This window comes from Aphidius gifuensis, linkage group LG4 (genome assembly GCF_014905175.1).
Source record: "Aphidius gifuensis isolate YNYX2018 linkage group LG4, ASM1490517v1, whole genome shotgun sequence".
Classification (NCBI taxonomy): domain Eukaryota; kingdom Metazoa; phylum Arthropoda; class Insecta; order Hymenoptera; family Braconidae; genus Aphidius; species Aphidius gifuensis.
In genome coordinates, this window is record NC_057791.1 from 15,094,452 (window position 1) to 15,109,718 (window position 15,267).

General features: G+C 26.6%; 1 protein-coding gene across 1 annotated transcript in view; it reads right to left on the minus strand.

Moving 5' to 3' along the window:
* Positions 1 to 635: 635 nt before the first annotated feature.
* Positions 636 to 15,267, minus strand: part of LOC122853939 (zinc finger protein 420) — a 29,645-nt gene continuing 15,013 nt past the window's right edge. The window contains exons 3-9 of the mRNA XM_044154349.1: positions 14,326 to 14,688; positions 13,921 to 14,247; positions 13,273 to 13,856; positions 12,679 to 13,161; positions 4,405 to 4,602; positions 3,644 to 3,812; positions 636 to 851 (exon numbers count right to left, since the gene is read on the minus strand). Coding sequence (XP_044010284.1) covers positions 636 to 851; positions 3,644 to 3,812; positions 4,405 to 4,602; positions 12,679 to 13,161; positions 13,273 to 13,856; positions 13,921 to 14,247; positions 14,326 to 14,688 — 2,340 coding nt within the window. The remainder of the gene's footprint in view (positions 852 to 3,643; positions 3,813 to 4,404; positions 4,603 to 12,678; positions 13,162 to 13,272; positions 13,857 to 13,920; positions 14,248 to 14,325; positions 14,689 to 15,267) is intronic.

A 15,267-nucleotide genomic window follows, 5' to 3' on the forward strand; every position in this document is an offset into this window, starting at 1 on the left:
AACGTCAGAGTCCTTTCAAAAGAATTAAATAAATATAAATAAATTAAAAAAAAAAAACAAAATTAAAATAGAACGACACTGTCACCATATACCTATTGCTTGATTATTTTTTTTTTATTGTTGCACACACACATACTTGTCACTTTTTTATACAAGTATTTATTTTGTTGTTACAAGTATTTGTCATTATTGTTTGTGTGTTGGTTTGGTAATGAAGGACATCCTTGTTAATTAGTCAATAAATTATCCTTCACACTCAAACCATTCAACGATTTTTTTTTTAACTATATATATATACTTGTCTCGTTTTAATTTTTGCATTGAGATTGAAGAAGGTATATAAGAGGACAAGAGGATGAGAAAAATAAATACTTGCGACACCTATCAGACCAGACAGGTCTGAAAACGATATACCCAGTGAGTTTGACCTTCAACACATACTTGTTATAAAAAATAATACCATGACCTTGTCATATAATTTTATCAAATAAAAGCAACAAATAATTATCCTTTTACAGTAAAACAAAAATATATATTTATTTGTTTATTATAAATTGATGGAAAAAAATATTTTTACAGTTTATTTTTATTATTATGTTGTTAATTTGATGATTATATTATAATTATTAATAATATTAATTTTTATCATCAAATAAACTTGATACATATCTTGAGGCATGATCTGGCGTTGGAAATTCTTGTGGATGTGATTCAACAAGATGTGAACGTAAATTTTTTGAAAAATTTGTACAAAAAAAATTTGCGGTATTATTTTTATGACATGTGTCACACTCGTATATCATTTTTCCAGGATGAAGTTTTGTTGATAATATGTGTTTTCGTAGATTTTCCTGTAATTAAAAATATATATTTAAAAAAAAAATTAATTTATGTTAATTGTATTTGATAAGTATATATGGAAATAATTATAACTATTAATTTAATATATGATTATTGTCGTTGGGTGTATATCTGTGTGTGAGAATTTTTTATTGATTAAATTTGCTGAGAAATATTACAAGTTAAATGCAATTTTGTAAAATATATTTTTTTCCTTTATGGGAAGCTAAGTAGCCGACTACTCGTTGTTGTAAATATATTTTTACTCTGAAGGCACTTATACGAACCGTTGATGGCCAAGAAGCCTTTACCATCAAATTTTATTTCTCGTGTTTAAATCTTATAAATTTACAAAACCTCTTTTCTCATTTTACCATTATTATATATTGACGCAAATTAATTAATTAATTTTATTTATCTTTTTTACTTTTTAATTTTTTAATCTTGAGAAATAGGGTATGAAGAAATAAAAAAAAAAAAATGTTTAAAAATAGAAAAAAAAAGAGAATTGTAGTACTTTGATATGGTTCGTGAATAATCCAAATCATCATGTGAATATAAATCGAAAGAAAAAACATTTTCAAGGAAAATGAAAAAAAAAAAAATAAAAATGTAGTCTACGTAATCATAAAAAAAAAAAAAAAAAAAGTAAAATTAAACTCATTTGAATCTTAAAGTAGGTCTGGATTTTTTGTTTGAATTTTAATTCAACATTTAGTTTAATTTTTAAAATTCAAAAAATTAAAGAAAATAAATTTTTTTAAATGTCAAATCAACATTTTTTGGCATGTTTATACATTTTTTAATGTTAAGCAAATTTAATATAAAAATCTCAGTTTAATATTTCGAGCAAATTGTTACTTTGAAACTTAAATTTTCTACACAATTTATTTGTTCAGCTTTATTTTTTTCATGTTCTATTTAATTTAATTTTCCTATAGTTATTATATTTTCTTTTTGTTTTATATTTACTCACCCTTTTATATTTTAATTTTTTTTATTTTGTATATATATTTTTAAGCTCGTCTATCCTGTCTACCTTCGTATATATATAAACCTACTCTTTACCCTTCTCCTTGTGACTTTGGTGGCGTAAATTAAGCAAGGTACACCTTAATGTTTAGACCTTGCCGCCGCCACCACGATAAGATAACGAGTTAATTGTGTTCACTGAATGCCCACACACGCACGTCCAGTCATACCCGCGGTCCGGTATGCTAATGTTCTTTGATGCTTTAGTTGGGATGCTTCTCGCATATACGAGCACCTTTCTGTGTCTTTCTGATAGCAATATATACACTGACTCTTCATTCAAAAAAAATAAAATAAATAAAATATGTATATTATTTATAAATAATGATTAAAAAATCACTTGGTAAATTTTTTTTTCAATTTTTCAAGTCAGTATTATAATTACTATACTCGTTTTATTAATAAATTAATTTTATTTTTCAAAATTGCATAGAAAAGAAAATACTTAATGATTGTTTGAATATTTATAATTTGATTATGACACTGGACACACAAAGAGCTTTTTGTTTTTTGTTTCTTTTTGTTAAAATTTGATGGTATATTTTTGTAAAATCAGTAGTGCGTCGACCAGATTACATGTGCCTCCCTTTTATTCGCCTGCCTGCTTTCCTGCTTCCTTCCTTCCTTCCGTCCTTCCTTCCTTTTTCCTTCCTGTCTCTCTTTCTCTGATCCTCTTGGTTTTCACTGTCCCCCTTTATGCTACTTCCATCAGGACACTTGTTCACTCTCGTTATGATTTACCACGGATGATTACACGCTATTCTCACACCCAAAAGCAATCACTTGGCTGCCTCTGACACGATTATTCAAGACGTATAATGTATATAACATCGAAATAAGTCAATTCTTATATTATTTAGTCCTCTAACACTCCTTTTCTTCATGTGCAACAACCCCCCGACAATTTGAAAATATGTAAATATTAAAAATTAAATGTTAACGCATCTCAAAAATTAACATTTGCTTTGAATATTTTAAACTGAGATTTTTACTTTTTGTTTTTAACAAAAATACTTATTTTTTTTTATTCATCGTCATAAATTTTTTAATCATTTTGTTTGTGTTTTTCTTGGCTTAATCTTGATATATTATATTAGACTCTTGAGACCAACAAACTACCTTGATAAATTGACATTTTTTTACTACCACAAATAAGTAAATTTAATGTATTGATGATAAAGAAAAATTATAAATTATTAATTGAAAAATAACAAATGTCAAAATTAAAAAACTAAATGTTAAATTTTTAATATTTTTAAATGTTTAATTAACATTTGTCTTAAATATTTAAATGAGATCATTTTCCAGCTAACCAGTTTCTTGTAATTTTCCAGAAATTTTCTAGAAAATTTCCGGAAATCATTTCTCATTTTTATCAATAATTTTAATAAAAAACTTTTCTTGAAATTTTCTAGAATATTTCCGAAAACAGTTTCTTTTTTTTATTAACAATTTTATTAAACAGTCGATAATATTATTTGCATTTTTCTTTTGTTTTTATTCAATTACAGAATTAACAAAAAGAAAATGTTTAAATTTCATTAAAAAGCTAAGTTAATTATTATTTTTTAAAATATTAAATCAATATTTTTCTCAAATATTAATTTGACATTTTTTAATGTTGATTATTTAACATTTGAATTTAATGTTAAATTAAAATTTCAACAAAAAATATAGATCTATTTGAATAGTTTTTGTAGTTTAAAACCATTTGTCGCGGAAAAATCAAAGGATCAACAACTTATCTACTTATTTATCAATTCATATTTACCAAATTATTACTGGCATAAGTACAGTGACGACATTTGTAGGGTTTTTTTCCTGTGTGTGTTCGAATATGTCTTTGAAGATGTGACATTGTTTTCGTGACAAACATACAATGTTCATACTGACAACTCAATTGACCCTCATCAGTTGATTCTTCATGTTTAACTTCATGTCTAAAATTGAAAGAAAAGAAAAAAGCACTATTAAAAAACAATATATATAAATAACAGTATTTATTACTTATAATAACTCATATAAGTAAAAGAAATTAAATTTTATTTTCTTTATATTTATATCTCGATTATAAATACACATACGTATTTTTATTTTTTCATTTCATTTTATATCTGAATTATTTCAGTCCAACGAGCTATACTCAACTTCCGGATGTGCTCATTCGACCGTACCAAAGGTGTTCTATTATTAATTCCATACTTCAATTTGTATTTAATTAAGAATGTAAAATAAAAAAAAAATTTATATACCTAGTATTTATATGAGAAAAAAAAAATTTACTGCTAACAAAATGTCTTGATTCAGTCAAGTGAATTTAAAGTTCTTTGTGTAAAAAAAAAACTAATAAAAAAATATAAAAAACAAAAAAATAAATCGCTAATTAGTTAATAATCAATTTCAGTTGATAATTACATTATTTTTTGCTTGGATGAATAATATTTAGTGATGAAAATGATTGTATTTTTTTTTTTTTAAATCCATTTATTATTCAATGAGCTTTATTATTATTTTTTTTTAATTTTAAATTACCTTCGTAATTGAGCTTTAGTTTTTCCAGCGTAAGAACACTTATTACATTGATATTTTTTATCAACAGTATCAGTCTCATGAACAATTGTCAGATGTGTCTTAAGCTCATTTTCAGTTCGTAAATACGTTGGACAATCTGGATATTTACACTTGTAATTTTTTCCATCATGTCGAAGCATGTGTTGACGCAAGCTGTGTCTAAAATCAAACAAAAAAAAAAACATCATTATTCACTAAATATTTTGATAAATTATCACCCAAAAATATCTTGTGAAATATTTTAATGAAAAATTATAAATTTATATTTTTAAAAAATTAAATTAAATCAACACACACAGAGTTAATTTTCTCTAAAATTTATTGAGAATTCATGTTGATGAGACACAATTAAAAAAATTCTGAATATTGGAGTTTTTTTAAAAAATATAAAATAAATAACAGGATGTGGTCAGTTATATATAATTTATATCAGTCATCTCTACATCTGAGAAAAGAGATAAACTATTTGATGAGATTAATTTCAGTATATCCATTTAATTAATTCATCAACCAATCAATATAAATTTTATTCAAGTCATGAAATAATGAACCATTCAACATACCAAAAATATATATATATAATAAATATATAAAAATAAAAAAAATACATTTCCATTTTGCCAATAAATTGATTTTTTTTTATCTCATATAAATTATTTATAAATAAAAAAATTTTCTTGTCATTATATTATACATTTCTATTTGTCCGGTAATAATTATTATTTATCATTTTTTAATATTACTTTTTTTTATAATTAATTAATTATTATGAGCAATTAAAATAGACTCACTTCATGTGCCAAATGATTCGTTGAATGTTTTATTATTGGCGTGACTGAATTTTATATATGTTGCACAAAAAAAAAATACTTATTTTTAAAAAAATAGCTCTGAAGGCAAAAGTTTGAGTTACAAAATTGAAGCGTTCATGTAGTACATGATTCTTGAATATAACACACACACACACACATTGAATAAGTTGAGATAGAAATTGTGAGAGTAAAAAAAAAAAAATATATATATATATATATATTTAAGCGATGGGAGCGAACGAACGCGGGCATTAATTAAAAAGGTTGCGCATTAAAATGATTTGTTTTAATTGGCTGAACGCGGTGAGGTATTTATGGCCGGTCGGTCCTTCGCATCGCGAGGCCTGTCGGACATTAGGCTCTTTTTTTTCTCTCTTTCTCTCTCTCTCTCTTTTTGTCTTTGATATAGTCCAAAGAGAGCCCTCATATACAGCAATTTTCTATGCTTTATTCACCCTTTTATCCCCCTTTATTCCAACCCTCTATCACCTAGCTATATTCATCAACTTTATTTTTTTTTTTTATTAATATTATCCTCTCAATATATTTATTTTTATTTATTTTTTTGTATAATTTTTTAACTTTTTTCTTTCGCTTATTCTGATGGATCAACCCGTTACTTCTTTGATTGCCTCTTAATAGCATCACCAATGTGAATTCATGACATTGAAAAAGTATATTTATTGAATGTTATTTTTGTTCATTCAATATATAATCATTCTCACATTTTTGGCATTTTATATTTAATCTAATGCTCAGTAAATATTAATGTACTCATAAACAAGAATTTAAAAAAAATAAAAAATATATATATTTAAGGATTTCGTCATTTTTTTTTTTTTTTAATTTAAAACTATAATTTTTAATGTATCCATATTCAATGCCATTCGAAAAAAAAAAAAATGACAGATTGATATTTAACGTGATAATATGAAAATCCATTAAGTATATAATTATTTAAAAATATTTCTTAAACAATATATAGAACAATAATATAACCGTTGTACAAAAAAATTTATGACTAAAAAAATACAATTTTTTTTTATTCATTTTGATTAAATAAAAATGATTAAAAAAAAAAAAAACCATATGGATATAAATCTTTGTTATTTATTTATTTTTTTTTTTTTTGAAAATATATATATATCTACACGCGCATATATATAATAAAGAAATAATATATATATAAATAAAAAAGTTATAAATGGGAATGTTAATTTGTGTATAAATGTTGTTTTATTATTGTATGTGTTGGTAGATGATTTTTAAGATTTCAGAGAGGTATAGAATTGAGTCTGAGGATGTGTAGTTGATGTATGTATATTGGGATGTATATTGCATCCTTGAATTGTTGAGCTTCATCAGTCTCATCTCTGTAACTTGGACAAAACAAGAAAAAAAAAAAAAAAACAAATAAATAAAATAATAAATATAAATAAAATGAATATATGAGAGTGCGGTTTGATGATGGCGAAGAAGTAGGCGGCAATGGTGGTGGTGGAACGAAAGAGGCAGGACCCAGACTGAACCAAAGGTGATGCATGGCCGACGTTTGGTTAGTTTTGTTGCAAGCACAGAATGATTTTATAACAGTGTGAGAAAGAATAAATGTATATTATAAATTTTTTAAAATTGTGTATGTGTGTATCTATATGTATCAATATATATATACGTATGAAAAGAAGAAGAATAACGACAGCATATGGGCTTAGTCCCAAGCCGGCCCCCTGTAGCAAATGCTGTCATAACTCAATCCCACCTTCGTCCAGGTTTTAACCAGCAAGCCTATTCCATCAGTCCATTCGTGTCTTTTATCCAAAATATATATATATATATACCTGAACCTACATCAATCTCTCACAGTCTCTTTTTTTTTTTTATCTTGACTCTTTATACTATCTTTATTTTCTTGAACGCGAATATTTATTGTTGATGCGGATGTAAATTTATTTAATTCCATTCGACTGTATATGTATATACTAATCAAATTTAGATGGATGTTGAAATATATATTATTCGCATGCATTTTTTTTATTTATTTTTTTCTTTTATTGTTTTGTTATTATCGGTTTGGGATATCAAGTTGGATATGGTGATTATTTAGCTTAACTATAAATCAATTTTCTTTGAATTAATCATGATTTTTTCTTTTGACTCGATATGAAAGTAATAGTTGGCTGGGATAATTATATTACTTGTCGAGGTGAATGGTATCAGGAGATTCAGTTTATTTGATTAATCAACGGATTGATAAATTTAAGAGAGAGTTGATTTTAAAATTTATATTAAATCGATGCTAATTTTTGACTAACAATGTTTAATTATTCTAGTTTTAAAAATTGACATTAATTTTTGTCTGGGTTTTTTTTTTTTTTTTGGTTTATTATTCTATTTTATTTTTAGATGTATTTTATTCTTAATCAAAATGTTGAATTCTGGTTTTTAATAGCCATTTATTTTTATCGTAAATATATACACATTAAAAATGATAATTTAATTATTTAAAAGAAAAAAAAAATTAACGTGTTATTTTTTTTTTCATTCGAAAAAATATATTTTCAACAGAAAGTATTTTTTTTTTTTCATTTAAAAAATTGTTAAATGATTTATATTTGTTAATATTTTGAGGATTCATTTCTAATAATTGAGCTTTTTTTTTTTTCTTGTGTTATTCAATTCTGCAATATAAATTTAGTCTCAAAAATTTTTCACTTTTTGTAAGCTAAAATTCACTTACAATAATACTAATTAATTTCAATTAAATAATATTATAAAAAAAGAAAAAAGTATCTCTATAAATTATAAAATATAATAATTAAAAAAAATTGTCATTCTGTGGTATTGCATGTTCTGCAAGCTCAGCGACAGTATCATATCAAAAATAATACGTGACCAAGTCTGGATGTGTTTGAATTAGCAAAGACCAATCAAAAAGCTTGTATAGATAATGTTCTATTTTTAGTCTGACTTAATCTCTACACATATATACAATATACCCACACAGAGACAGAGAATGTAAAAATAAAAAAAAGAAGAGAAAAATTGAGGGTGAATTAAAGACTGCCGCGTCAGGAAGATATTAGGGGAAAAGAGTGCGAGAAAAAGTCGATGAAGTGCCCAAGTAAGGATTCTCAGGCACGTCAAGAGTGTGTATACACGAATCCTCGTTAGCCCTGACTCTTGTCAAGCTTGTGTCAGTTGTTTTTATCAGGCTTGACACATACCTTGATAGTCCAGGCACAAGCTAGTTCATGTCCTTAGTGTTCAGGCCCTACTCAAGCTGGTTAGCAAGTTCTTGATTCGCTGATGAATTGCTCATTAATAAAGGTCAAGTTTGATCTCATAAAAAATATTGTAAATTTAATTCTAGAACCTTAAATTATATCATGTACTGTAAATACAGTAATTTTAAAAAAAAAATAAATAGTGATTATTTACTTGAAAAAGTTCACGAGTTATACCTAATCCGCATACGCGTGATGTGTATTTTTATAATTCCCTTTTTGCTCTCTGAGCATTAAAAGACAGTCAACTGCTTTGTGTATATGTGTGTGTATTTGAATATGATGTGCGGTAAATATATATACAGTATTTTCGAGAAGGGTAGTTTTAACGCCTTGCTGTCGTGGCGTTTATATCATATAAACAACAATATTATAACGCGAGCTTAATTGTACCAGAGAGCGGCTAGCAGATCTGCGTATAACACAGTCACATAAATCGGTGGTATATACACCCCTAGACTTAAGCCATGCTATTCGCTGAAAATATATATATATGTAAATATATATATGTATAAAAAAAAAATAGAAAGAGTGGATAAAAGATGAAAAAAGAAAAAAAAAGAAGAGATATGTTGCTCGGTGTGGGATTCTATCTATATATCTATCTTTTTTTTTTTTTTTTTTTCTTCTTCAAGTACCATCTTCCTTCTTCTAGTTGGATTCATTTACAATAAACATGTCGGCTGGTAATTTGCTCTTCAAGGGGTTATAGAGATCTTTGTCTTTTTGACTATTTTTCCAAGATGATAAAAAAATAAAATATAAAAAAAATAAAAACAATTCTTTGTATTATATGTGACTTCTTTTCTGACCTATCTCGAGAGTCAGGTTTGATATATAGATATACACAATATAATAGTAACAAAATTGAAGAGAAATGGCAAAACATTGGGTGAAAATGTAAATGAAAAAAATTTGGTAGACGTGCGACCAATGGGTTCGTGGTTTGGCTGTGTTTCAGAACGTTGCATGAAAACGAAAATGGAGGTGGTTATAGTATAGGATATGTACACTATAAAAAATAAAAAAATAAATAAAAAAAAAGAGTGGTGTATATGATTGTAAAATGTAGAGGTGAAAACGAGTGAGTATTTTTGAGCGAAAAAGAGAAATAAAATAAATGAAAAAAAATAAAAAAAAAAAAAGAAAGGAAAGATATTTTCGAGTTTCAAGTGGACATAGAATGGAGTTTCAGAGTCTGTATCTACGCGCATTCACAACCACAGAGCTCTGTTTTATTTTATGAATTGCAATATTTCACGTGACAACTGGACTCCCTTCCTCGCGAAGAACGCATTCTCACCGCTAAACTGTCTGCATATATCTCTTCTCTCCTCTTTCTATAAACTCATTCTCAGTCTACCCCAACCCTTTTTTTTTTTTTTTTTTTATTTTTATTTTTTTCTCTATACCTCGATTTCCTCGTTCAGAAGAACGTGCTCACAAATAAATGTCGGTCTAAACCAGCTACATTGATTTCCACTATTATATACATCAATTGTTATTATATATTATTTTTTATGCAATAAATATGTCAAATTTATTTTTTATCTATTTAATTTATATATAAATATATATTTTATAACTTATACAAAGCTCGAGGGGCTATTCATTGGTGTAGTCATGGTGTAGTACTTAGTAGCACGTATAGTGAAGGTGTAGTCACGTTTAGTTATGTAGTATTTGTACTTTTTTCACTACAATTTTTGTAAAAATATTTTTCCGAATTTTTTCGCGATTACTTTGAATTTCTTGGTAATATTACTCCGAATTTTTCCCATGTTGACCCATACGGAGAAATGAGGAAATAATTTTTTTCTCCGAAAAATACTAACGTGGAGAATTGTGAAAAAAAATATTCTTAAACTCAATAAAATCTTTAAAAATTTCGTAAATAGTGTAGTCATCATATTTTGTTGGTATAGTCATTGTAGTTATGTATAAAGTGTAGTACTTGTGTTTTTTAACTACATTTTGTAGTCGTGGTGTCACTAATTCTGGCGATGAATAGCACCTCGACGAAGCTTGCAGATCGATGTAAATGAGGTTTAAAATTAATTATGATGACATACCCTTATAATGTGTTCAGATTAAATTTTAAAGTTAAAATATTAATTTGGAACTAATTATTAAAAAATTTTGATTGTCTAACTGTTTGTAATATTTTTTGATCAAAAAACAAATTAGACAAATTTATTCTTAAATAACTTTTGAGTAAGTATGTTGAGTATATAAGTACAAAAAAAAAATTTGTCTAATTTTGACTTGATCAAAAAATATTACAAGCAGTTAAACAATCAAATTGTTTTTCTTTTTCTCCACTGACCCAAGTGTCAATTTATCATAAGAAAATAAAAGTGAATAAAAAAAAAAACCATACATGAATTATATAAACCGTTAAGTATAAATCAATTTTGCTGCAGTAATTAAGACTTTATATACAGTCATATTTATCAGCCATTATAATTGATATGAAAAAAAAAAAAAAAAATGCATATATACATTTAGTGTTATTATAAACATAAAAGGGTGCACGAATATCACCGAGTATGCCTATCTTTTTCGTATTAACGTGAAGCTCTCTGGTTAAGCCTCGAAGAAGGCGTACGTGGTTGTTGAGAAGTATAAGAGCGCCATTATACTGGACAAACGAAAAGATAAAAGATATACGTGCGCGTACTACATCGCGGTCCATATATGTAAAATACCTCAAGGGAACGCACGTACCGGTATACAGAGGTGGAGCAACAAAACACAGTGGTTGGATAAAATATATATATAGATACATAAGGACATTGAGGTGATTCTTTTGCTGAATTTTTGTGCACATCTATGTAATGGATATTCACTTGCTCACTTCTGGATGATTCTCAAGAGTAGAGAATGTTGTTGATGGTATAAATGAGAGAAAAGACAGAGAAAAAAAGAGAGAGAGACAAAAAAAAATACAGAGCGAAAGATAAAAAAATAAAAAGAAAAAAGGAAAGATGAAACGTTTTGAAATAAAGGAAAAAAAAAATCAAGAGACAAAGTCGCGATCAGTAGCTTTCACGTATGTAACAAACATACTATCTTGAATATGCGCATATATCCTGGCACTGGCCTTGTATTCTCAGAATTGGGGGACGAAGAGATCGGGTACACAGGAGCTGACCGTTGCGCGTAATTACCTCGGATCCCCTTCTACGTTACCACCCCCATGGATTCTACAGTATGTATCCAAAATCACTATACTGTATTACCACCATCTTTTTCTTTGTTGTTGTTGTTTTCGTTATTTTATTTATTTTTTTTTTTATATATTTATGCTTCTTCTTCGTCTTCATCATCATCATTGCTCTTTTTATATATTGTTTTTAATGTTTAGTTTAATTTTTTTTGTGCTTTATCTTGAGACTAACGAACTACCTTGCTAACGTGTTTTTAACTTGACACTTTTTTACTACCACAAATATGTACATGTATTTATAAATTAATTCAAAATTTTATACAAGTTATGGATTGATGATGAGAGAGGAAAAAAATTTAATGTTGATTGTTTTTAACATCTTTTAAGAGTCAAATTTCAATGTTTAATTAAATTGTTAAATTTTGTCCTATTTTAACAATTGTAAAATGTTGAATTTCAAAGAGTTAATACTCTTCTTTTAATGATGAAATTTATCTCTTAAATATACTCTCAATGTATATATTAAAACAAAAAGGAAAAAAAAATCAATTCTTTTCTCACACACATTGCCATAAATTATAAAGCGAATAAAACCAAGTGAAATAGCTTGAGGTGTTAACATTTGGTTTATAGCTGTCGTGTAAGATGCTCTAAATCTTATATGCATATAATACTAAAACGAAGAGATGAGTTTAAACGGGATATATAATTTTGTAGATCGTTAAAATACTAAAATGACCTGTGACATTATACAAGCTGTTATTATGTCTAGCTAACACACAAGTTGTTAATATACTTAAAGAAATTTTATATTTTTATTCTAATGATTCGGCCTGTTTACTATTTTGATGAAAAACACTTTTATTATCTTCTATAGCAATGTGTATTATTTTATTTTAATATACTTGTTGAATTGACAAAATAAAAAAATCATTTCTATTTGAAAAAAAAAAAATAGAAAAACACTTACTTGGTATAAAAAGCTGCACTGCACTCGGAACAAATGTAATTTCTTTGACGTTCTTTGCTGTCTTCTTTGTTAATTAAATTTATCACTTGGCAAATTTTATTATGAGCATTAAATGTTGATCGCATGACAAATGATTGATAACATTTTTGACAAGTAAATGGCTTTTCACCAGTATGTGTACGTATATGATTTCTCAATGACTCTTTTGGTAATAATTTATCACAAACTGGACAACAATATTTACCAATTATTTTACTTGATGATGGCTGTTGTGTAGTTGTCTGAATTATCCCACCATGAAGTGCTTGATGAAACAGATATTCTGAATGTGAATTTACAGAAAATGAACAACTGTTACATTTCCATTTTTTATCATTATTATCAAGATATTCTGATTGCTTTAAATTTTCTTGACATTCAAAATTTTTTGTATGTTTTGTTATTTCTTGGTGTAATGCAAAAACCATTCCACATCTTGGACAACTAAAAAAAGTAATTAAAATTAAATTAACTAATGTTTAATCAATAAATAAAAAATAAAAAAATCATAGTTTAATTATTATTAATATTTTTTTTTTTTAAATAAAACATTACCTGTGACAAAAATCACGATGATACTGAAGCAAATGACGTTTATAAGTTTTTAAATTTTCCAAAACATTGTTACAATGTTTACATGTTTTTTGTAATAATTCTTTTGTTGGTAATTTATGTTCTTTAACAATTTGTTTATGTGCTGGTGTTCTTCGATGTATAATAGCATCTTGTGAAGTTTCAAAATTTAACGAACAAAATGAACAAAAATATGGTTTTGTTATTTTATCATCAGTTGAGTTATTAATGTTATGTAATGATAATTGATGTCGTTGAAGTGCAATTTGTGAACGAAATATTTGACAGCATATATTGCATGTTATTATTTGTTGATAATCATCACTTGCTGTTGTACTAACAAAATGACCAGTATCTTTAGCATGAATACGAAGTTGAAAATTATAACGAAAACGACGATAACATGTATCACATGATAAAATACGTTGTTTACCAATGACAATTGGTACTGAACCATTTATCATTATAACAGCATTACGATGTTCTATACTAATCATATGTTTTTCCATCAATTCATTTGTCTCGCACCAAAAATTACAGCAAGCACACAAGTAATGATAGTCATCCTAGATTGCAACCAATTAATTTATAAAAACTATGCTATTATTTATATGCTAAAAATATACTTACGTCATCTTGAGAATTACAATGAAGCTTTGAACGCCAATGAAGTAAAAATGTATCCTCAGTGTTGCAATAAAAACGACAGCTTGAACATTGAAATGGACACTGTCGAACAACGTAATTCATGTTTTCTAAGATAAAATTTTGTGCTTTTTGACTACAAGGATTTAATCCAGCAATACGACAATGATAGTGCGACAGCAGGTGTTTACCAAGCTGCGGGCGACGTACACGAGCATGGCATATTTCACAATGAAGTACTATTTTATCACGTTGTCTTTTTTTCTTTGTTTGTTTATCAATAATATTCTCATTCTTTTCAGCTTCATTTTTCTAAATAAAAATAATGATTTAAATAAATAACAATTGTATTTAATAATTATGATAATATATAAAAATATTTATAATTACAATTTCAAGTAATTGTTGTCGTTTACTACGACGTTTACTTTGTAATAGTGTACCAACTGATTTTGGTAATTTAATATCACCCTCAATTTCTTGTATACTACGACGTGTATGAAGATCAGAACGTAAATGACGATTATAAAGTAATTTTGATGCAAGTTTACGACCACAAGGACTGCACCAATAACCATTATCAGTGATATTAGTTTCCGTCGGTCCAATTGAAGTACCAGGAATCCATTTACCACGTGTATGACCTGGTGGTGGTAATTGGTTCTTTGATATTAATGGATTTTTATACTCGTCATCATCGTCATCTTCATCGTCGTCTTCTTCATCATCATAATTATCATTTTCTAATTCATGCTGTTGTTGTTCTTGTTCAATTTCATTTTTTTCATTTTCTCTGTCGTCATCGTCTTCATCTTCATCGTCATCTTGATCATGTTGTTGATCATCTTCTTCGATTTTCTGTTAAAAACAATAAGCACAAAATTAAGTATGCTTTTACATTGAATTTAATGTATATTTGTATCAACATATATATATTAAATCAAACCCCACACACAAATAAACCAAGAACGACAATTAGTCGAGTTAGCTTAACGACTGTATGTCACGCGATCCTTTAATTACAAAGTCGCGCGATATTCAACTTGAATATACATTTATTTATTTTTTTTTTTTATTTACAATTGAATTGATGATCATGTTTTAGTCTCAGAATAACGTCAGATGTAAATATTTACCAATAATTTGAGTAATTTAATTTTTTATGAATTATTTATTGTTTTTATAAAATCAGTATATAACAAGTCAAGATAAAAAAAATAATTAATAATTGGATCCAACGTTTACATATAGACATTTTTTACTCATTTTTTTTTATTCATAAAGTCGTTGGATATGCAGACTTTTTTAAAAAATAAACTCCAAAAATTAACT